Genomic DNA, 22,769 nt, shown 5'->3' with positions numbered 1-22,769 from the left:
TTGATCATTTCTTCTTAGATTATGGCGGGCCAATGTGGTTTACCAAATTAGCTTTGATTAAGTATTTTAATATTAATTAAATGTTTTGCAAACTTTTATTCAACAGCATCACAGCACCTTTTTGGAAAGCTTTAAGAATTGCTTTTCCAGAACTGGCCAATTAGATCGAAAGATGTCAGGATAATTGCCACCTAGGCCACGGCAGTTGCGCAGGGACTTGTGAGATTTTGAGCAAATTAGCCCCCCCCCCCCTCCACCCTCACAAAAATTGTGTTTGTTTTCGCGTAATGTTTTGTACCCCTTTTCACCAAAAATAATTTATCCGTGTGCACCTGTGAAACCACATTTTTGACCGAAGTTAGTTTCTGGGGTAAAATTTGGAGCGGATTTTCACCGTACCATACGTTATCTTCACCTCTTATACCATTTTTTCGGCAATTCGTGCAATATTATTGATGTTATTGTTTTTATAAGGAACGACCAAAGCTTTCGTTAATTCTAACCCTTCCCCTTTCTCCCCTTTCCTTCTTCGAAAAAGATCGTAGTTGTAAATTCAGTCATTTGAATCTTGGTGCTTGCTGGTAGAACAGATTGTGATATGATTAATTTCCTCAAATTATTAAATATGTTCTTCACCTAACAGTGCATGTTTTGTTATAAGAAAAAAACTCACAGAAAAAGAGTTTATTACATTGTTGGAACATAAAATAAATCTAGGGCTGATCGCTTATTCGATATGTCCATATTCGAACTTCAAATCCAAATCTTTGCTATTTTCTTGTATCCATTCATCAAATCTTTTGTTGAGATCTCCCTTAAAGTGGTTTTGCCAGTCTCCCGCAACGCCTTTCCTTACAAATGTAGCATCTTCCTTCATTATTCCCACTTTTTTCATTCCGGTATCAGTAGCTGCTTTCCCTTGGAACCGTTTTACTGTGAAATGATCGTGAATCTTTTGAATATCATCTTCACTCACCTTCTTCCCCAAATGCTCTGCAATCTTTCTTATTCCTGATTTCAAATCTTTTTTTAAGTCTTCGTATGTTAAGAAAAGCATATTTGGATGAGTTTTACTTAGATTATACGCCTCCTTAACATGTTCCCAATAGGGAGCATATTGAACTTCCCCGCGGATATAGAAGTCAACAAATTTTTCAAAATCGCCGTTATACTCACAATATGACATAGCTTTGTGATGGTGATAATAAGATACACAATTGTCCTTCGGGTTGCGTGCGACGTAGATGACCTTACATGTATCCATGGCTTTCGGATTTAATAAGTAAAATGGCACGTGTGTTTTAAAAACACGTGGAGCTTTAACATGTTCCACGATGTCAAGAGGTTTCATGTTGAAAGCTGACAATTTTGATGTGCCTGGAGCGACTTTCTCAATTTGATTAAGAGTTCTTTGACGTTCTTCTTCTGTTGCCAAACACCAGAATTCCGGAATCCATATTCTTTGGCCAAACTTTTTAACACCTGCAAGAAAAATCACATTGCTTTTAGATATTTTATGCCTAATTGTTATTTCACAAATTCTAAGACACATCCAAAAATGACTGTTACATGTGACGGATGAGATTAGAAACGGTAAAATTTCCTGGTCTGATCCTATAATTACTCCAATGCAATAGTTTTTATGTGGAAATTTAAACTAAATGTTTCTAAACCAAATCAGTTTTGCTCTTACTTGATTAACACATCGTGGACGGATTACTTGCTTTATATCATCAAATGTGTTCTTCACCTAGCTGTACATATTTCATTGTAAGAACAGAAAGAAAAAAAAATTAACAAGGCAGAATATTTTATTAAATTGCCAGAAAATAAAATAGGTATAGGGTAAATCAGTTATTCGATATGTCCGTATTCGAACTCCAAATCCAAGTCTTTGCTATTTTCCTGTATCCATTGATCAAATCTTTTGTCTAGATCTCCCTTAAAGTGATTTTGCCAGTCTCCTGCAACACCTTTCCTTACAAATATAGCATCTTCCTTCATTATTCCCACTTTTTTCATTCCGGTATCATTAGCTGATTTCCCTTGGAAATGTTTTACTGTGAAATAATCATGGATTTGCTGGATGTCATCTTCTGTCAGATTCTTCCCCAAATGCTCTGCTATCTTCCTTATTCCTGATTTCAAATCTTTTTTTAGGTCTTCGTATGTTAAGAATAACATATTTGGATGGGTTTTGCTCATGTTATATGCCTCTTTATGAGGCATATAACAGGCATCTTTATGAGGCATCTTTTTCTCATATAACTTTATGAGGCATCTTTCCTTCATGTTATATGATCCCAGTAGGGAGCGAATTGAACCTCCCCACGGATATAGAAATCAACAAATTTTTCAAAATCTCCATTGTACTCACAGTATGGCATAGCTTTATGATAGTAGTAATAGGATACACAGTTATCCTCCGGGTTGCGTGCGATGCAGATAACCTTACATGTATCCACAGTGTTAGGATTCAGTAAGTAAAAAGGTAAGTGTGTTTTAAAAATTCGTGGAGCTTTAATATGCTCCACAATGTCAGAGGGTTTCATGTTGAAAGCTGACAATTTTGCTCTGCCTGGGGCCACTTTCTCTATTTGATTAAGAGTTCTTTGACGTTCCTCCGCTGTTGCGCAACACCAGAATTCAGGAACCCATATTCTTTCGCCAAACCTTTTAACACCTGCAAAACAATGGCATTGCTGCTTTATATTTATCTCTAACCGGCAATTTACAAACTCTAGGCTAAGATTAAAATCGATCGTTCTATCCATCCCAACGAGTGTGGGTGGGTAGGTTTTCGGGATATTATCCTCAAAGTTTTGGCGGGTCACAAAATAAAAAAAAAATAAAAAAACACGCACAGAAAAGTTTTATAAATTTTTGCTCTATATCCGTTAGACACTGGGAATATTGGTAGTTAGTGCTTATGCCATTTCATTTAGCTTTATTGCTCGCATGTTACTCTGCTGACGTTGCATGGTTTTGGGATGTTCCAATGGTACATCCCGTCCTTCGCTCGGCTGAAATATCTTGCGATATCTATGCCCCTTTTCCGAACGGCATGGCAATGCAGCGGGAAAAAAAATTTACTTAATTTTTTTAAGTTTTAAATATATGTTATTGTTAATTTTGTTTTATTTATATTTTTTTTTTATTATTAGGGAATCTTTATGTATGAATATGCAAACAAATAACCGGGTTTTTATTACAAAAAATTAATGTTTTTTATTAAAAAAATCACAAAGTGGGTGGCAAAAAATTTTAAAACCTTTTAGCAGGCCGTGGTAAAAAAAATATATATTATGTTGATCATTTTATTTAATTTTAACATTTTTTACTATAAACAGTATTAGTTTCTGAGCAGTAGCACCAATTAGGGGGAGGGAAGCAGTGGATAGGGCTCCCTAGATCCCCCTATATTTTGAAGAACACCCTTTTGGGGTATTTTAATTGAAAAATACCTTTTATATAGTTTAATTGAAAAAAATTAAAAAACGAATAGTTTGCTTTCCCCTCCTTCATGTTTTCGTGAATTGGCGTAAATGTTTCTAATTATGAAGACATTAAAAAGGTCTTAATAAATGTTTTCTTTCATTATTGTAAGCAGTGTACTTTTTTGCTTAGAAGAAGCGTTAGCGACCTTGAAAATAAATTCAATTACATTTGTTCGACTCATTAGCGACGACTCATTTAGAGAACTTAAAAAACATGAAAAAATCTTTCCGAAGATTTGAAAAGAAGAAGTGAGTCCATTTGGAAGAATTTCGCAATAGTAAAAACAGAAGAATTCTAGAAAAAATTGTTATCTTGTTGTCGAAAGTGCTTTCAAAAAATTATTGTTAATTAAAGGAGATTTTTTTATAGTTTTTGTCTTTCCACGTTTTTTTTTTTTTTTTAGTTGAATTGTACTTATTAGAGCCTCTGCCGATTTTTGGGCAAATATGTACAAATGGAATAGGCCTTAGATTTCAGTTGCAACTGATTGGCTTTCGTGTTTAAAACCTTTCATTGGTCAATTGTGATGTGACTACTAGAAGGAACTACAATAATACACGTTTTATTCTCCAAGGAAACATGCTATGCAGGGCCATGTTCCAGGAGGAAGGGGTTTACCGGGCTTGACCCCGGCCCCCGACAAAGTTTTCGTCCGACTATTACAAAAGTAGCAAAAATACGTGCAAACAAATTTTATTGCGTTTTAAAATTTTTTGGGTAAATTTCCCCGAATAAAATCCTGTATGCGACCCTGTTGCTAGGCGAACAGGAGATGGTACCGAAAAAAAGGCTGAAAGTCACAGACTCACTAGAAATTTTGTGAAATTTAAGGGCGATCATTTACATGGGTAAAAGGGGGTATCCGCATTTTGAATATTGACTATTTTGAATATTCAAAGTATACATACTTTCGAGTTAAGTGGATGGAATGCTTTGAAGTACCAAGGACAGTGAAAATAAAATCTGATTGTTTGAAGTTGTTAAGTGGAAATCTAAACAACTATATATGTCTTAAAAAAATAGGAAAAATCTGGAATCCAATTTATAATGACAAAACCATGATTTACAGTTATGTAGTTTTTTTGGGGTAGAGAGTGGTATTAAAAAAAAAAGAAGAAATATGGGTGAAAAACCAGCTAAGAACCGGTTACACCAAATAGCTTTAGGAGGCGTAGTATACATTTGAAGATGTAGTTGTCTTTGGGAATTAACAGATTGTTAATATTTGAACTATGACGGACGAAAGGCGTTGTTGAATTGAACTAATTAGTTTCGCTTAGATTTTTTTGCGGTTCAGTTTGGCATTGCTGAGGAAAATGTGGCATTTCCGTAAAAACCTTTTAATTTTGAAACAACAAAAAAAAACTTTAAAAAAGGGCGGCTTTCAGGTATAAGCGTACCTAAGATGGGTATGAGATATGGTCAATGTTTTTTTTATGTCCTTGGCGCTGTAAGGCGCCAAATGGCAGGGATGGTGTTAAGGGTGGAGAGGGAGCTCTTACCCAGGGTGCAGAAATTTTAGGGCTTTAAGATTTGAAATGAATAATCTGACGGTTATAGTCATTTTGTAATTTTTGAAAATGTATTTTTATTAAAATAAAGGAGAGGACGCAGTTAATAAATAAAAATTATAAATAAATTGTTGATTAAAATAAATCAAAAAATAATTACATAATTGTAATTGAATGATATCGATAATAAATTACAAAATGATTAAAAAATATATTATTAATTATAATTGAACATAATTTTGTTAACAAATGAAAATTTTGTTAAAATTTGAAAATTTTGTTGGAGACAAAGGGGGGTGCTATTCAATATTTTGCCCCGGGTGCAAGAGAGGCCAGAACCGCCACTGAAAGGGGACGTATGAGACAAGTCCGTACTATTCATATGATTAAGTAAGAGCTCACCTTCAAAATCCATATTATTCTGCAGAACCCAAACCATATCCTGGATCCAGGTTGTTCCAGACTTGGGAAATCCGTGTATTATGATGTCGCTTGGATCAAATGGAAAGTTTGCCAAGTCATTGGCTATCTCTTTAAAAGATGTTGGAAGTGTAAAACGACCAGGTTCTGTCTGTACCATTCCCTCCGTATATTTGGGAAAGTATTTCAGGATCTCCTCCCATCTGTCACCGGTGATTGTGTTAAATTTTGCAGCCATTTTCTAAGAAAGTAAAGTAGTGTTAAACGAGCTTTGAAGAAGGGTAGTTAACAAGGTGGGCGTGTTCCTAAGGATATAAATTGTATTCACTACACTCGGGAAAGGAGGTGGGACTAAAGATGTCCTATAAACTGCCTTTTCTTTTTAAATAACTTTGGACAGGTTCCGTTTTTTAAGCCTCCCATCTACTTTCGAAAATAAATGGAATTGCTATTTATTTTTATATTGTCATTCATGCCTTATTGTTTATGATATTGTTTTTCTAATTAATATATTAAGAGTTACAGATCGAAGAAAATTGTGGCCAATATTAAAGGACAAAAGGACAGTGAGAATTAAATCTGATTGTTTATAAATTGGTTAAGTGGAACTTACACAGTCGTATAGATCTTGAAAAAGTAGGAAAATTGGGAATTCAATTTTTATTGTAAGATGCCCCTATATGGAGCTATAGAGTTTTTAGTAGCAGTCAAAAGCAGGGTCGTATTCAGGATTTTCTTCGGAGAGGAGGGGGGGGGGGTAAGAAAAGGATTTTTATCAGGGGGTACAAAAAATACTTTGTTTATATTCTTTTTTGTTACGATTTTAAGAGTCGGACACACATTTCCGTTGGAGGGGCTTAAACCCCTACTGCACCCCCTTGTTACGGCCTTAATGCTTGAATTTTTGCGGACGAAAAGCATTGTCAATTAACTGATTAGTTTTGCTCATTCGTTTTCATGATTGAACATGGCAACGCCGACAAAATGTAATAATTCCCTCAAAACCTCCTAATTTTGTAACAACAAAACAAAAATCTTAAAAATCACGATTTCCACGAATTGACCTTAGATGGGTCCAAGGGACCAAAATTATATTTATTTTGATGTACTTCGGTTTTTAAGCGTAGTTATGACGAAGCCCTCGCAATAAAAAGTAGGAAAATTGGGAATTCAATTTTTATTGTAAGATGCCCCTATATGCAGCTATAGAGTTTTTAGTAGCAGTCAAAAGCAGGGTCGTATTCAGGATTTTCTTCGGAGAGGAGGGGGGGTAAGAAAAGGATTTTTATCAGGGGGTACAAAAAATACTTTGTTTATATTCTTTTTTGTTACGATTTTAAGAGTCGGACAAACATTTCCGTTGGAGGGGCTTAAACCCCTACTGCACCCCCTTGATACGGCCTTGGCGAGTGGTATATTTAAAAAAAGAAAAGTAGGTAAAAAAATTACCAAAAAAATAAATATATGGCACCAAACAGCTCAGTTAATGCTTGAATTTTTGCGGACGAAAAGCATTGTCAATTAACTGATTAGTTTTGCTCATTCGTTTTCACGATTGAACATGGCAACGCCGACAAAATGTAATAATTCCCTCAAAACCTCCTAATTTTGTAACAACAAAGCAAAAATCTTAAAAATCACGATTTCCACGAATTGACCTTAGATGGGTCCAAGGGACCAAAATTATATTTATTTTGATGTACTTCGGTTTTTAAGCGTAGTTATGACGAAGCCCTCGCAATAAATTTTTCTAAAGCCTTGTTTTCAAGGTAGCCTAAGTTTTGTTACATATTTTTAAAAGCTGTGTGATTCATGTTGTTGTAACTTTTAATTCTGATATATAAGCCAGGAAGCTTACTTTACTATGGGGATGTATCGTACATTAGTGTTTTTACATATATATATATATATATATATATATATATATATATATATATATATATATATATATATATATATATATATATATATATATATATATATATATATATATATATGTATATATGTATATATATATATATATATATATATATATATATATATATATATATATATATATATATATATATATTTACAAATTATATAGTAACATTTTTTATAGCCTACATAAAAAAAATATATATGTTAAAACTTGTTCAGATTTAAATTACAAACCTTTACTTAAACACGTATTTTCACAGACTGATAATTCGGATGGACATCTCCAGATTTAAATATTTTTCTTATCTCTCTTTTTACAAGGAAATTTAGTAGCTAATAAACAAACGTAGGTTTTTTTTAACAATTCTTTTTAGTTGTTGTTCCGTTTTTTACTTTTGGATTTGCCTCTATAATTGAGAAAAAAAAGGTTATTTAAGTTTTTCTGTTTAAGACTATTTAGAAAATGTTTTAAGAAATCAACTTGTTCATGGCAACAAACCGTAAGTCAAGAGTGACCCATATCAAAAGTTACTGGAGCCCTTAAAGAGGAATTTTAGAAATAATATTTATGCCAACAAAAAATAAAATTTTTATGCTGACTTCAAATGTGTCAAAATCCCATCAATCGAATGTTATTAGCATCACAATCACATATCAGAAATGACTAGAATAAGAAAATCCGTTTGATTTCGATGAAAACCACGCTAAAAAATTTAACGGTAGAGAACTGTATAGCTGAGGTCCGAATCACGGACCGTAATAATAGGAAATTTAAATACGAGTTTTGAAAATAACTATCTTGTGAGAAAGAATTGCCAGTTAAAGGGGATTCAGCAATGCTATTATTTAGTGTCTTTTTGGTAGCTATTATTTTGACTGATGTTTTATGGCACTTGGTATTACCAAGTGACATATAGCGATCGCAAATTCTGTCGGTCTGTCTTTCGGTCCTGGTTTTGCTAGTTTAGGCACTTCCAGATAAGTTAGGACGATGAAATTTGGCTGGCGTATCAGGGACCAGACCAGATTAAATTTGAAATAGTCTTTCCCCCGATTCGACCATCTGGGGGGGGGAAGGGGGGAGCTTAATTCGGAATAATTAGAAAAATGAGATATTTTTTAACTTACGAACGGGTGATCGAATCTTAATGAAATTTGATATTTAGAAGGATATCGTGTCTCAGAGCTCTTATTTTAAATCCTGACCGGATCTGGTGACATTGGGGGGAGTTGGAAGGGGGAACCTAAAATGATGGAAAACGCTTAGAGTTGAGGGATCGGGATGAAATTTGGTGGAAAAACTAAGCACAAATCCTAGATACGTGATTGACATAACCGGAACGGATCCGCTCTCTTTGGGGGAGTTGGGGGGAGGGTTAATTCTGAAAAATTAGAAAAAATGATGTATTTTTAATTTACGAAGGAGTGATCAGATCTTAATGAAATTCCATTTTAGAAGGATCTGATAACTCATATCTCTTATTTTAAAAATTCATTGGGGAGAGTTGGGAGGGGGACCGGAAATCTTGGAAAAGGCTTAGAGTGGAGGGATCGGGATGAAACTTGGTGGGAAAAATAAGCACAAATCCTAAATATGTGATTGACATAACCGGAACGGATCCGCTGTCATTGGGGGAGCTGGTGGAAGGGTTAATTCTGAAAAATTAGGAAAAATGAGGTATTTTTAACTTACGAAGGAGTGATCAGATCTTAATAAAATTCCATGTTTAGAAATACCTCGTAACTCAGATCTCTTATTTTAATTCTCGACCGGATCCAATGTCACTGGGGGAGTTAGAGGGGGGGCGGACATCTTGGAAAACACTTTGAATGGAGTGATCAGGATGAAACTTACTGGGAAGAATAAGCACAACACCAGGATACGTGACTGACATAACCAGACTGGATCCGCTCTTTTTGGGGGAGTTGGGGAGGGGGGGGGGGGGTAATTGAGAAAAATTAGAAAATATGAGCCATTTTTAACTTACGAACGGGTGATCAGATCTTAATGAAATTTAATATTTAGAAGAATCTTGTGCTTGATGGTCGATCTTCAATTCGAATCGGATCCGGGGACATAGGGGGTTGGGTGGGAGGGGGAACCGAAATCTTAGAAAACACTTAGAGTGGAGATATCGGGATGAAACTTGATGGGAAAAATAATCACAAGTTCTAGATACGTGATTGCCATAATTGGAACGGATTCGTTCTCTTTGGAGGAGCTGGGGGGTGTTAATTTGGAAAAATTAGAAAAATTGAGGTATTTTTAACTAAAGAACAGGTGACCCGATCTTAATGTAATTTGATATTTAGAAGGAGCTCATGTCTCAGAGCTCTTATTTCAAATCCTGACCAGGTCTGCAGACATTTGGGGGGAGTTGGAGGGGGAAAACTGGAAATCTTGGAAAACGCTTAGAGTGGAGAAATCGGGATGAGAGAGAGAGAAGTTTATTAATATTAAATAGAAGACAATACAAAATACAATCCAAAATCGAATTACAATACAAACAAGTTGATGAAACTTGGTGGGTAGAATAAACAAATGTTGTAGATACTTGATTGACTTAACCGTACTGGATCCGCTCTATTTGGGGGAGTTAGGTGGTGGGGTTCAGTGCTTTGGCGAGTTTGGTGCTTCTGGGCGTGCCAGGACGATGAAAATTGGTAGGCGTGTCAGGAAGCTGCACAAATTGACTTGACAAAGTCGTTTTCCCTGATTCGACCATCTGGGGGGCTGAAGGGAGAGGAAAAAGTAGAAAAAATGAGGTATTTATAATCTACGAGTGGGTGATCGGATCTTAATGAATTTTGACATTTAGAAGGACCTCGTGACTCAGAGCTCTTATTTTAAATCCCGACCGGCATTAAGCCTCTGATTTTCCTTTTAAATCAATCTGTTGATTTTAAAACTTTGCTAGAGCTCATACCATATGAGCTCTTGGCTCTTGGCTCTCTTGGCCTCGTCACCAGTGCCGTATGAGCTCTTAGCTCTTGTTTTATCTAGGTAACTCCTTGTTTGTATTATGTTCTATAAAATCATTTTCTTTATAAATAATTGCGTAAGAACAGGCAAAATTTCTATTTTTAAGTATTTTGTACCTGTTGTTGATTTGCCAAGTCAAAACACAAAATGAAAACACACTCAGCGCAAAATAAAGTTTTGACCAGTTGCAATCCCTAGTTCCTACATAACATGAAATTTGCTTATAAACATACATACCATACCAACCTTGTAAAGCATCCCAACCTATAAGAGGGATCAGAATAGCTGTCCTGGATAGGATATTTGGTAACCAAAACTGTCAATTATTCGTCTCTAATGTCCTCCTTGGGTCCTTAATAGTAGCTAGGGTGTGCATGTACCATGGTACTGAATGTAGTTCAGAGGGATACTTGCCGAAGAAGTTCCGTTTTTTCTTGGATGTCGCTAATCGACTCAGGAAACTATATCATAGCATAAATACGTTTAACTCAAAGCCGTGAAATTATACTTGCCATTTGTTAAACAGTTCTCCTTCTAGGTAGATTGGGTGTGTTTGACCTTGAATTTTTGTTTTAAACTGTTGTTTCGTTACTTTTTAGGCCAACATTCGCCGAGCAGCGGCAATCGATTCGATCGAACCTGTCTGCACCATTTTCTCCAAATTATAGAGAACCGAAAGATACTGTACAACCCACTGCCCGTGCCAAGAGGCCCACATTCCTTCAGCAATATAACATTCCTATTAGTCAGCGGTGCTGCAGTCAAGATTATGTTAATGGTGAACTTTGTTCCTCTGGTGGTAACGACACATCAACGTTATTTGGGCGATTGCAGCTGACAGAAGCTTCATCACGTGATGCACCGAGAGAAGAAGAGAGGGACACGTTCGGCGACTTCGGTTCGTACTGATTTTTTACTTTGTTTCCTAGTTCTTCAGCTTAGTTTATTTGAGGAAAAGAGAGAGAGAGAGAAATGAAGGAGAAATATTTCTTTGAAGCCTGACCTCTTGTCTTGGTTTTTTTTTTTTTTTTTTTGAAAATTGGGTAATTTAGTCTATTTTCACTATTGCTACAATGAATTGACAAAGAGAAATAGATGTATAAAACACGCTGACAAAGAAACATCGAGTTCAACGGGATATTTTTGCGCGGAAAATGCGAATCTTCAGAGTACGGGGGGGGGCTAGGTTTTTTTCTCAGGAAGAGGTTGTCTTGCTATTCGGAACATGCGACTTATATTCTCAAATATCTTGATTTTTATAATTTCAGCGTTATATGCCAATCGTGGCTGCAGCGGTAGCTGCAACCTTGCAAAAGACGAAAACAGCCCATAGTAAACTAAAAAAAATAGCCTGAAACCCCTTAAAAATGGTGTCAGATCGATAAAAGGGTACACCATTTGAACGGCCTTGGCCAAAAACACTATACAGGAAACTTACAGTCCCTTTGCTTGAACAACGAGGAAAATCCATTCACTTTAATGCAAGGAAAACATATTTTTTCGTTTTTTTTCCTTTTTAGCTAGCGAGGCACTGGAACATCAAAGAAAGCTTTTTATTCCACGGAGAGGGGTCATTCTTGAGAAGATGGTACCTGAGCTCCATACCAAAATTTGGACATTGGGGTGTTTTTAAAAGGATATGCTCGTCAAATTGACAATCAGATTGCAAAATTATTTTTTTCTGTACAAGCTGTTAGTATAATTTGATTTTTCTCGATGACCTGGCAGTTATTTATAGATTTTTGAGAAATGAAGAATTTCACTTTTTTGTTATGAAGCTCTTCAGCTACTCAAATATTTAAACGGAGTCAAAAGTTGGTCGGGAGTTTTGAGTTTTCGGGAGTTGGCCGGGAGTTTTGAGTTTTCAACTCCCAGGAGCCGGGAGTTGAGTTTTGAAACATGATAAAAACAGTCACCATTACTTGTCGATTCTATGTGAATAAATTTTGTCAAAGAGAAGTCTATAGCATCTACAATATTATGCACATATAATTTAACTCTATTTACATATAATTTAAATACAAAAGGGGAAAAGAACGACTTGAAGAGGTGCCTCTCATGTATTTTTTTTTCCGTTTAATCTTTGCTATATGTTTTGTTTATTGGACGTCATTAATTTCCCTGGGAATTGCCCTGTAAAAATGCTTTAATCAATTTGTGCTAAAGACTTAAGTTGAAAATTTAATAAGATGTCGTTTTCTACAAATAAGTATGCGAAACCGATTTCTCCACACGATTTGTATGAATTTTTTTCCGTTGGCCAAAGGATACCCTTGTTGTATTTCAAGACCTTGTCTATGATAGATAATAGTTTTTTATGAATAGATAAAAAAAAATTATCATGGTTCGAGTGGTAGCTGCAATCCAGTAAAAGATGAACCACTGCTCGTAGTAACAAAAAATTAAAAAAATATGTTTTTAAAAAGACTGGCGAGTCAGAAAAAATTGTCCCTTGTAGCTGATTACGAATGATAACTGTCTCGATTAGTCGTAACAGTAATTTTTGCTGTAATCCAATTTGTGGGACTTTGAAAAAATAGCCTTAAACTCTTCAAAACAGCGTTGGGTTGAAAAAAATGTGCATCATTTGAATCGCCATTGCTGAAAATCCTACACAGGAGGCTTACAACCCCTTGGTTTGAGGAAAACCAAGGGGAAATTACTTTTGCACCGATACCACTGATGTGCCCTCTTTTTTTCACTTTAGAATTGAAGGGTTGCTCCCTTTCAAAAATTGTATACACTATATGCTGTGTACCACAGTTAGTGGTAAGGCACGTGGTATGGTGAAACTGTGCCAAGTATGGAAGAGCAATTGGCGCTCTGATGTGTACAGCAGGTATTGTAGAGTAGGCAGCCCATCAATTAGTATTTAAAAAGGACTTTAATTGGAAATAAACTGAAAAGATAATTTTATCTTCTATGTCAATAAATAATTGTCATTCCTGTGGAAATGTGAGCTGATCTTTCGGTTTTCTTTCCTGTTGGATTCTCCCTTTGTTCTGTACACATAAGAACTGTCATCTTTTATCATTTGTCCCTTATCTTTCCGCAAATACTCCATGTTAGTGATATGTGGATAATGGATACTAAAATGACCCTCAAATTTTATAATGAAGATTATATTATCTTTTGGTTTATTTTTTTTCTTTTGTAGTATCTTCAATTTAAAAATTTTTTTTGTCTTTTTTTTTGTCTACAGATGAATATCCTAAAGGATATTCTTGAGAATATCCTTAAGAGACTTCTAGGAAAATAATTTTTTAGTTTTTCAACGTAATTGATTTGTAAATATTATATGAAAATGGTGGACCAAAGTCTTTTTGATAGCTAAATTTATTCATCTTTTCTTATTTTAAACGGAATCATAGGCAGCGCAATAGCGCTACTTAAGTAAAGAGCGGCTTGGGCACATGTATTTTATATATATGCCTGGTAGAAATTTTGAGATGACTATTTGTTGTCTTAGAAACTTCGAAAAAGGGTAATTCGATTGGAAATTTAAAAAAATGAAAAATTTAAAGAGTGAAAGGCACCCCCCCCCACGCCCATCAATTCCCAAAACACATCTAATTAATATTTTAGATAGCCGTTTCATTCAGCAGAGTTGAAAGGTCTGGAAATTATGTCTTTGAGGATGACAACCCTTCCCCCCTCCCCCAAAAAACGTCAGGAAAAGGGTTGTAAGTTATGCCTCGAGGGAATATAAGGTTCTTATGGAAAGGGTGGTAGTATAAACTCTGGAGGGTGCTCATTGGATTGAAAATCAGATGTTGTAATACCCTTTTTAAAAGTCAAAGTGATCGAGGGCAGCCACCCCTCCCCCAAGTCATATCTTTCACAATTGCATCCAATAGAAATTAGAGACAGCCATTTGTTAAAAAATAGTCCAAAGATCATAGAATAAAGTCTTTGGGGCTGACAGAATCCCTCAGTTTCTGGGGGTAAGGGTTGTAAGTTATGCACCAGGGACATGTAAGGTTTTTATGGAAGGGATGGTCGTGTTAACTTCAGAAGAGGCTCATTTGATTTGAAATTGGAGATGTATAGTTCTAGTTCCCTTTTAAGCGTCAAGCATGATTGAGCGCAACTAATTCCCCCTGACATCCCCTTTCCCCACAGCGCATTCAGTTGAAATTGTGAGATAGACATGTTGTTACCAGTTGTCCAAAAGTCGTTTAACAATCTCTTTAGGGCGGACATAATGGCAAGAGCCCATGAGCAAGGGTTGTAAGTTATTTCCCATGGCATATAAGGTTTTTATGGGACGGGTGACCGTATAAACTTTTCATTGGATTTAGCTTATTTAATTGGAGGTTGGGAATCCTAGTGTCTTTTTAAGATTCAAAAGTAAATTAAGAGTAGTCAGTCCCCCCAACCCTGTCATTCCCCAAAACATATCCGGTCGAAATTTTAAGAAAACTATTCTGTTCATCATTGTTGAAAGCTCCAGTAATTTTGTCTTTGGAGATGTCAACCTCCCCACAGTCCTCAGGACAAGGCTACAAGTTAGGCAATTCGTTCATTGTTTTCACAAAGTTTATGTTATTGAGAAAGGTATGCATGTTTGATTTTTACTTTCCAAGAAGACGAAGGGCATTCAGGTGAGTATTTCAGAGAATGTTGAGAGGAGTGCTGAACTAAATCAAAACACGTTATTCCTGAGTAATCTGTCGAGAACGGCTTGGAGTATTAAATTGAAGCTTCTGAGGCTACTACTATTACTCTATCACTACTACTGCTCTTACAGTTTCAATAAATAAAAAGAATGTAAGTGCATCCAGGTTGTCAAAGAGCATAGGTAGAATCTTTTGAGAATGATATAAAGTTTTATAAGTTATAAATTTATATTAAAAAATACTGTTTATGTCAGGACAAAAAATTGTAGAAAAAGTTTCTCCAACATACAAATAGCAACCCAAACTGTGGATTCTTATAGAAAATTAAATAATAAAAAAACAAGGTTTTTTAACGGAAAGTAAGGAGTGACATTAACACTTAATACGAACAGAAATTACTTCGTATGTGAAAGGGGTTCCTCATCAACGCCCCGCTCTTTACGTTAAAGCTTGACTCTTCCTTTTAACTCTGCTTTTTAAAACAGTAAAAAACTTTAGCGTAAAGAGCGGGACGTTGATGAGGAAGCAGCCCCTTTCACATACGAAGTAATTTCTGTTCGTTTTAAGTCTTAATGTCGCTCCTTACTTTCCGTTAAAAAAAAAACTTGTTTTTTTTTATTTAATTTCTGAAGGTTTTTGAATCAATGCATGTTTTGATTTTGGCTCTCCGCAGATGAACAATTAAAACGAAATTTGCATATTAATTTATTTTTATGGCTAAATGGCTTTCTCATAGTTTTGATCGAACGATTTTGAGAAAAAAAAGGAGCGGGGAGGAGGCCTAGTTGCCCTTCGGTTTTTTGGCTACTTAGAAAGGCAACTAGAACTTTTAATTTTTTACGAATGTTTTAATAGTTAAAGATATACGTAACTTGTAAATTAGCTTACGTAACAAACTTCTGTATTCTAATGTTTTTATTACGTATATGAGGGGGTTCACGCCCTCGTCAGTACCTCGCTCTTGACACTAAAGCTTAAATTTTGTTCCAATTTCTTAAGAATGGCCCCTGAATCACAAAAGCCGTAGAATAAATAGTTGAAATTACTAAAAATACTTTAGCGTAAAGAGCGAGGTATTAGAAGGAGGTGAGCCCATCACATGCATAATAATTTCTGTTCGTTTTAAGGGGTTTTAATTCTGCTCTTTACTTTCAATTGAAAAAACTTCATATTTATTTTTTCATTGTTTCTTTTTTAAATAATGCTAGAAAATCCTGCGCTCCCTTCATGGAAATTTTCTTCCCCCATGACAAATTCCTCCAAGGAAAGTTCCCATAACATATCTTCCTCTTTTCAACCCCCCCCCCCCCCCCCAAACCAAAAAATCCCCCTGAAAACGTCTGTACACTTCCAAATAACCATTACTATATGTGAGCACTGGTCAAAGTTTGTAACTTGTAGCCCCTCCCACGGGGACTGTGGGGGAGTAAGTCGTCCCCAAAGACATAGTTATAAGTTTTTTCGACTACGCAGAATAAAATGGCTATCTTAGAATTTTGATCCGGTGACTTTGGGAAAATAATTAGCGTGGGAGGGGGCCTAGGTGCCCTCCAATTTTTACTTATAGTGGGTGTTTTTCCCTATTTTCTAAAATAAGGCAAAATTTTCGCAGGCTCGTAACTTTTGATGCGTAAGTCTAAACTTAATGAAACTTATATATTTAAAATCAGCATTAAAATGCGATTTTTTTTATGTAACTGTTGTTATAAAAATTCCGTTTTTTAGAGTTTTGGTTCTTCATAAGGCATTAGGGATGAAGAACTCGTGTTAATAGGGGTGTCAGCCCTACTCGTGTTAATTTCTGCTCCTTTTGAGTTTGACTCTATTATTTGTTGTTATTATAATACTCCTGAATTTCGAAAACTTGATATGAACTAATTTCTCTTACTATGAACTTGGTTGAACTCAATTTTTCTCAATATGAGCTTAAATAAAGGTAATACGAACTTAAATTGAACTTAATTTGAAATAATATGTGCTTGATAAGAAACCGAAGCCCAAATAGAAGGAGCAAAATACTAGAATCATGGTAAAGGAAGATGTCATAAGTAAGGATTGAGTAGCTTGGAGCGAAGCTTTGAGTAGATTGGGGTGGAGAAAGAGCGTGCACAGCTGTGTTAGCCTCAGGCGGCTCGATGCTGCAGTGAGTTTTCAGAAGAGCAGTAGTAGTAGTAATAGTATTAGCTACACACATCATACGTAACTTATATGCTGCTAGTCTTCTACCTTGTCTAATTACCAGGTTTAATGTTTCTAGTGAGTTGGGGTACATATTGCTCGCTAGTTTCAGTAGTCATTGAAAACGTTATTAATAGATGTTGATCTGTCAAATCATCTCTGTTGATGTTTTCAGATTGAAATTTCATGCTGAAATGCAGTCTTCTTTTTGCCTTTGATTTACTTTTTTTGTTTGTTAATGTTTCTCTCACGTGTTAGCGTATTTTCGTAGCTTGTTTAAATGTACGTCTCATATTTTAAGCCAAGTCTTTGTTCCCAAATTATGGCTATGAATCTTCCTCCTAGTGTTTTTTTTTTTTTTTTATAGCTAACCTTCTCTCTCTCTATCTATCTATCTATAGATTTATCTCAGGCTCTTCCTCTCAGGGAATGGGATCTGATACTTTCCCTCTTCTAGGTAAGCGATATGGAAGTGAGAAATCCAGTGACTCCGGGATCAGTGTCCGCTCCCGATCCCCGGCCATTCTATCCCCGGGTCAAAAGGACGGTCTTCTTTCATCAAAACGGTTTGTTAAGCAGACTTCTCATCAGAATTTGATGAATTAAATATTTTTGGTATTAATACTGCCCAATTGTTGGTCGAGGAAAGCAGTTTTACTGTGGTTTGTTACGCAGGAATGCTGATTTACTGCGTGTCTCAGCTGTGATTTGTCTCCTCGGAGAAAAATGAGAATGAGTTTTATGTTTTTGTACCTGTGTAAATAATAGAGGGACTTTGTTGTTTAGTGCCAACCAATTCTTTTATCTTATGGGACATTTTGACCTATTTGCCGTATTATTTGTTTTTATTTGTTCTTTATTGTGCTGTCCTTAGCATTTAAATGACGCTAATTCTAGTAATTTACTGACGCTAATCAGGTACTTAAAAAGATAAAAATAATTTTTCCTCGTGGGCCATTTTTGGCACAGAGGTACCCATGTATGTTTCGTGGAAATTTAATTAAATGATGAATTTTTTTTCCCTGTCGCCCTGCTGAAGCTAGAATCGAACCCGAGGCCCTGTATTGGCAAGCAGAGATCAATCCATTCCGCCACCAAAGGCCTAATGTATAGGGCTTATTGCTGTTATATCCACCCCTCGTATGGGCTTTTCATCTACAGACATGGTGTTTGTATATGTTGAAGGCTTATCCCAGCTGCGTGAGTCGTTCTTTCATAATTTTCTGAATAAAAACTATTATTTTCAAAATAGTTATTCATGGAAATATTTTTGTCACTAGATTTTCTATAAAAATCCATTTTTTTTTCTAAGCTTGGCTACTCTGGTCTCTTGTTAACTTGTTTCTAGGTTGTAGCGATTGTTGTAATCATGATGAGCATATTGGACTGGCTTGAACCACTTTGATCGTAGGTTGTGTTTTCCTAGCCCATGTGCTGGCACTGAGACTCATTTGCTTGGTAATACGGGACCCAGATTTCAATTTCAGCTGCCAAAGGGCCCAGAATTACATGGAGATTATGCATTAGTGCCTCCTAATAATCATACAAGAAGAAGAAGGGTGTGTGTTCCCCTTTTCCTTGGGAAAAATTTTAGTTTCTTGAAGAAATTTAAGAAACTTCCCTTGGGAAAAGTTCTAGTATGTGCTCCAATGGAATCAAAATATTCTGAAATATTAGGAATTAACTTTTTGAGTTCACCAATCTTAATTTATTCGCCCTTGTAAAAAAGACCTCGTCTTTATGTTTTTGCAAGCTTGTAGAAATTAGAATTTTCTTATATTAGATAAAATAAATAATTTTATTAATTATTAATAAAATTATAAAATAAAATTAAATAATATTTAAATAATTTTTATTTAATTTTTATAATTTTTAAAATAATAATATTAAATAATTTTTAAAATTTAATAAAATTAAATAATTAAAAAATAAAATTAAATAATTTTATTTAAAAATAAAGAATTATCTTTATTAGAAGATGCATATTTTCAATTCGTTAATTAGCGAGCTTTATAGAGAATTTACTTTCCAGGACATAAATAGTCCTGGAAATAGTGTTACACTCAAAACTGGGACTTGAAACAAAAAAAAGGTAGAAGAAGATGTGCAAATAAAGAGCAAATACATATATACAGACCTTTATCTGAAGTTTATAATTACTTTCTGCTTCTAATTTTTTTGATTCTTTATTGCAGGGGACCATATTTACTTTGTCATCACTTTTAAAATGTATTGGCCTCCATACTACTGTATACTTGAGGCGTTTTATTTGCCTCCATGCCTTTTCTTGAGACAATAGGACAATCATAAAAGCTACAGTTCAGACTAAAAGGAAATTTTAGTGGATCGACTTTTTTGAGCTTAAAAAGAAAAAAAAATAATACTTAACCTTTGAAAAAACTTAAATGTTTTTATTATTGTTGTATAATTTTATACACATATTTTTACCTGTATTTGTAAGTGGAAAGGCGGCGTGGTCTTGATTATTTTGAGATTCAATTTGAGTTTTGTTTTTAAGTTTTTTTCTTTTTTTTTCAAAGAGGAATCCTGAATTATTCAGGCAGAAGATATGCCAGTGGTAATCACATTTCAGTTTCAGTTCACTTTCAGTGAACTGACTTATCAAATAGAACAAACATACTATAAAATCCTTACCAAAACTTGACTTGCTAAAATTTAACAATTGATTTACCAAATAGAACAACTATATGTTTGCAGTTCTGTGGGGGGGGGGAGGGTCCTAAACGGTGGAATTATTTGAGATGCTATCGCTGCTTTACGTCTGCGTTGCTTAAACGTTGCGTTCCATTAATTTTTTTTTAGATTAGGTTTTCATCAGTCTGACTTATTAATAGAAATACTTCTTTGGTATGATGAGGAGCTAAAAATGGTACTATTTATTCAATCCGCTTTATTTTACGCCAGTTTTTACCCTAAGAATTAGTTTAGATTAACGTTCACTTTGAGAGTTTTCTCGCTGAAATAATTTAAAAGACTGCCAACTTCAAGGGAGTCGGAGAATTTGACTCAATTAAAACAGATATATTTAATGCTGGGTTCATACATTCTGCTTACGATAGAAGATTTATGCTTTTGATGGCTTGGCCGAGCGAAATTATTTCTTTGGCATACATTTTTATTATTAATTTAAAATATTTGCCAAGACAGTGCTATCCTTTTTTGAAAAACATGGCTTATCACTCTTATGTGTATGCTGTTAAAACTCGGAACAAAAATACGTCTTTTCAGCTTTTGTGTATAGAATAGAAGAAAGGATGTAGAAAGCATAGAAAGGGCAAAGGTTGGAGAAGCGGCTAAGTTAGCTGTTAATTATTAGTTAAATTATTAGTTTCCCTAACTTCAATTCTGATTTACTAAAATCCTTCAATTTATTCCGTTTTAAATTCTATTAAATGCGATTGCAAAATTTATCTGTAAAAAGATGAATTGTAGGTTTCATTCTAAAAAAAGTAGTTTTGAGCCAAAAAAAAATGGTCCGTCCAGGGCCGCAAATATCAAATAAATGTAAAATAAACCTCTTAGAATATTTTGTGACAAGCTGAACTCTAATGTAAATTATCTAAAAGCCTCAAAAAGTAATAAATGATGCAAAAAGATAAAAGGAATAAAAGGTTATCATGAAGGTTACTGTTTAAGTATATAAGCCTCCAAAAGTAATAAATGAAGGGTTAAAAGTAATAGTAATAAAAGTATATTAAAAATAATAACAGTAGGTAAAATAATAAACAACAAGAAAACAGGAAGTAGTTAAGCAGTCTAATATAGCTAATGCTTAATAGAATGTCATACTCTGATGGAATCTTAACCTCAGTGTTCTTTAAAGGAATTTTACAGCATTACAAATACACTGCATATGCCTCTCCCTTCCATGGGCATATCCCTTATTTTCGCCCTCGTACAGATGAAAGATCAATTTACTAGAATTTATTATTAGAACTAAATATTATCCGCTTTATGATTATTTCAAATCGCACCAAAAGAGGTAGAACTTGCTTAGGAGTTTCTTTGTTAAATGTAATGTGTTTCCAGATGTGTCGATATTTTACGCGTGGCTGGAACGGTGCCACACGTTTTAGCGTGCCTCCTGTTCTAGCAATAGCACACTAAATTAATTGTGGACTCGCCTATCTACGTCGACGTCTAAGCCACAAAGGCCCTTTGTCTCCATAGGACACTAGATACCCGAAAACAATTTGTCAAGACTTGTTGCTGGACAATGAGAGAGTAAAATAATTTTGAAAAGCTGATAAATATAAAGTCTCTTCGTGTCTTCTTTTGTAAGCTGATTTCGTACTTTTATTTTTGTGTTTTTAACAACAAAAACTATTTTCGGTTCTCAAGTATTATAAACTTCTTGCGAAATAAGTTATCGTATATGATTGGCAGCATCAGTGGTGAAGTAGCTAATTTTAATGTATATTTCATAGACAATTGTGAGTTATATGCTTGTTGTGCTTATGATTGCGTCATCATATCTATGACACACTTGTAGTGTCACTATGACGTCATCATACATGATTGACAGCATCAGTGATGAAACACAGCTAATTGTATTGTATATTTCACATATAAAAGTGATTAATATATCCTTTCGGCTCATGATTTTTACTTTGTTTTGGTATCAATGATGAACTTGTGTTCAAGAATAATGGAAAGTATCCATTTTGTTTAAGTTTCTGATCTAAATATCAACTGCAGCGAAATTTTAAATTGAAAACGTCCTGTTTCAATAATTCCATTTAAGAATGGAGGCCAAATTGTATTATCAGAAATGTGAAAAATGCTGCATTGAGAAAATGTTTGTCTTTTTCTCATTAGGGAGATATTGCTATATAATTTAAAATGTTGTATCAAAATTAATCAGATCTGCAATTTAACTAAAGTTAAAAAAAAGATTTTTGTGTTGACTCATTCTGTGTTTATAGTTGGCATATATAGAGAGAAATTACCCTTCAGAATTTCGATTTTGAAATTTGAATTAATAAAGCAGAATTTTCTTTCAATTCAGGTTAACCTTGGAGATACCAACTGTTTCCTGATACCAGTGCAAATGTTAGCATAACAAGCAATGTCAAAGTTTTGATGCTTAAGCTTTTATATAAAGCTCTAAAGTTTTGATGTTACAGAAGTTTGTAAAGCAATGTATAAGCAAAGTACTGAAATAAATAAAAAATTAAAATGCACACAACGTGCATGGTGGTGTAAAGTTGAACTAAAAAGTTTAGATGGCATTACATCATCACTAGAAGAGGCTAAATCGTGTTAATATTCTTACTCCGTTTCTATTTTGAAGTTAGAGATAAGCTCCATTTTCTGACTATTACCTTCTTTTCCAGTTGTTTCTCAATAGAAACCATTTGATCAAGGTCATCTTCGTGTTGAGCTCGAAGTTTTTCTTTCATAAATTCTAAATCACGACAGCACCTTTCGTATTTTTGCTTATAGATGGCAGCAACTGCATCAGCATTGAAATCTTCGGAGGTTACACTAGCTGCTATATACTGGCTAGTTGACCTTGAGCATAAAACTTCAAGTTCAAGACGGTCGTGATCACTGGTTATCGAGTTCAACTTTTCCTAGGAAATGTTGATACAATTAGTAAGAACATATAATAAAAGA

The 22,769-nt window shown here is 34.7% G+C and overlaps 2 protein-coding genes across 2 annotated transcripts in view; one reads left to right on the top strand and one right to left on the bottom strand.

The window, feature by feature from the left end:
• The window catches only part of LOC136037956 (uncharacterized), a 247,985-nt gene extending 229,830 nt beyond the window's left edge, over positions 1-18,155 (top strand). The window contains exons 15-16 of the mRNA XM_065720843.1: positions 10,932-11,230; positions 17,587-18,155. Of these exons, the coding sequence (XP_065576915.1) occupies positions 10,932-11,230; positions 17,587-17,735 (448 nt within the window). The 3' untranslated portion in view covers positions 17,736-18,155. The remainder of the gene's footprint in view (positions 1-10,931; positions 11,231-17,586) is intronic.
• Positions 670-7,736, bottom strand: LOC136037947 (sulfotransferase 1C4-like). The gene is made up of 3 exons (XM_065720833.1): positions 7,584-7,736; positions 5,412-5,670; positions 670-1,482 (listed from the first exon to the last, which is right to left on the bottom strand). The coding sequence occupies exons 2-3, from the start codon at positions 5,665-5,667 to the stop codon at positions 728-730; spliced, it is 1,011 nt and encodes a 336-aa protein (XP_065576905.1). The 5' UTR covers positions 5,668-5,670; positions 7,584-7,736; the 3' UTR covers positions 670-727.
• Positions 18,156-22,769: the final 4,614 nt, after the last annotated feature.

This window comes from Artemia franciscana, chromosome 2, assembly GCF_032884065.1.
Source record: "Artemia franciscana chromosome 2, ASM3288406v1, whole genome shotgun sequence".
NCBI classification, from domain to species: domain Eukaryota; kingdom Metazoa; phylum Arthropoda; class Branchiopoda; order Anostraca; family Artemiidae; genus Artemia; species Artemia franciscana.
Note: the sequence above shows the minus strand (reverse complement) of the source record. Positions and strands in the feature narration are given on the sequence as shown.

Excerpts from the sequence above, each read along its gene's own strand:
- LOC136037947 (XM_065720833.1), bottom strand. The coding sequence starts at position 5,667 with ATGGCTGCAAAATTTAACACAATCACCGGTGACAGATGGGAGGAGATC. Across the intron at positions 1,483-5,411 it reads GAATAATATGGATTTTGAAG|GTGTTAAAAAGTTTGGCCAA; the intron begins GTGAGCTCTTAC and ends TTTTTCTTGCAG.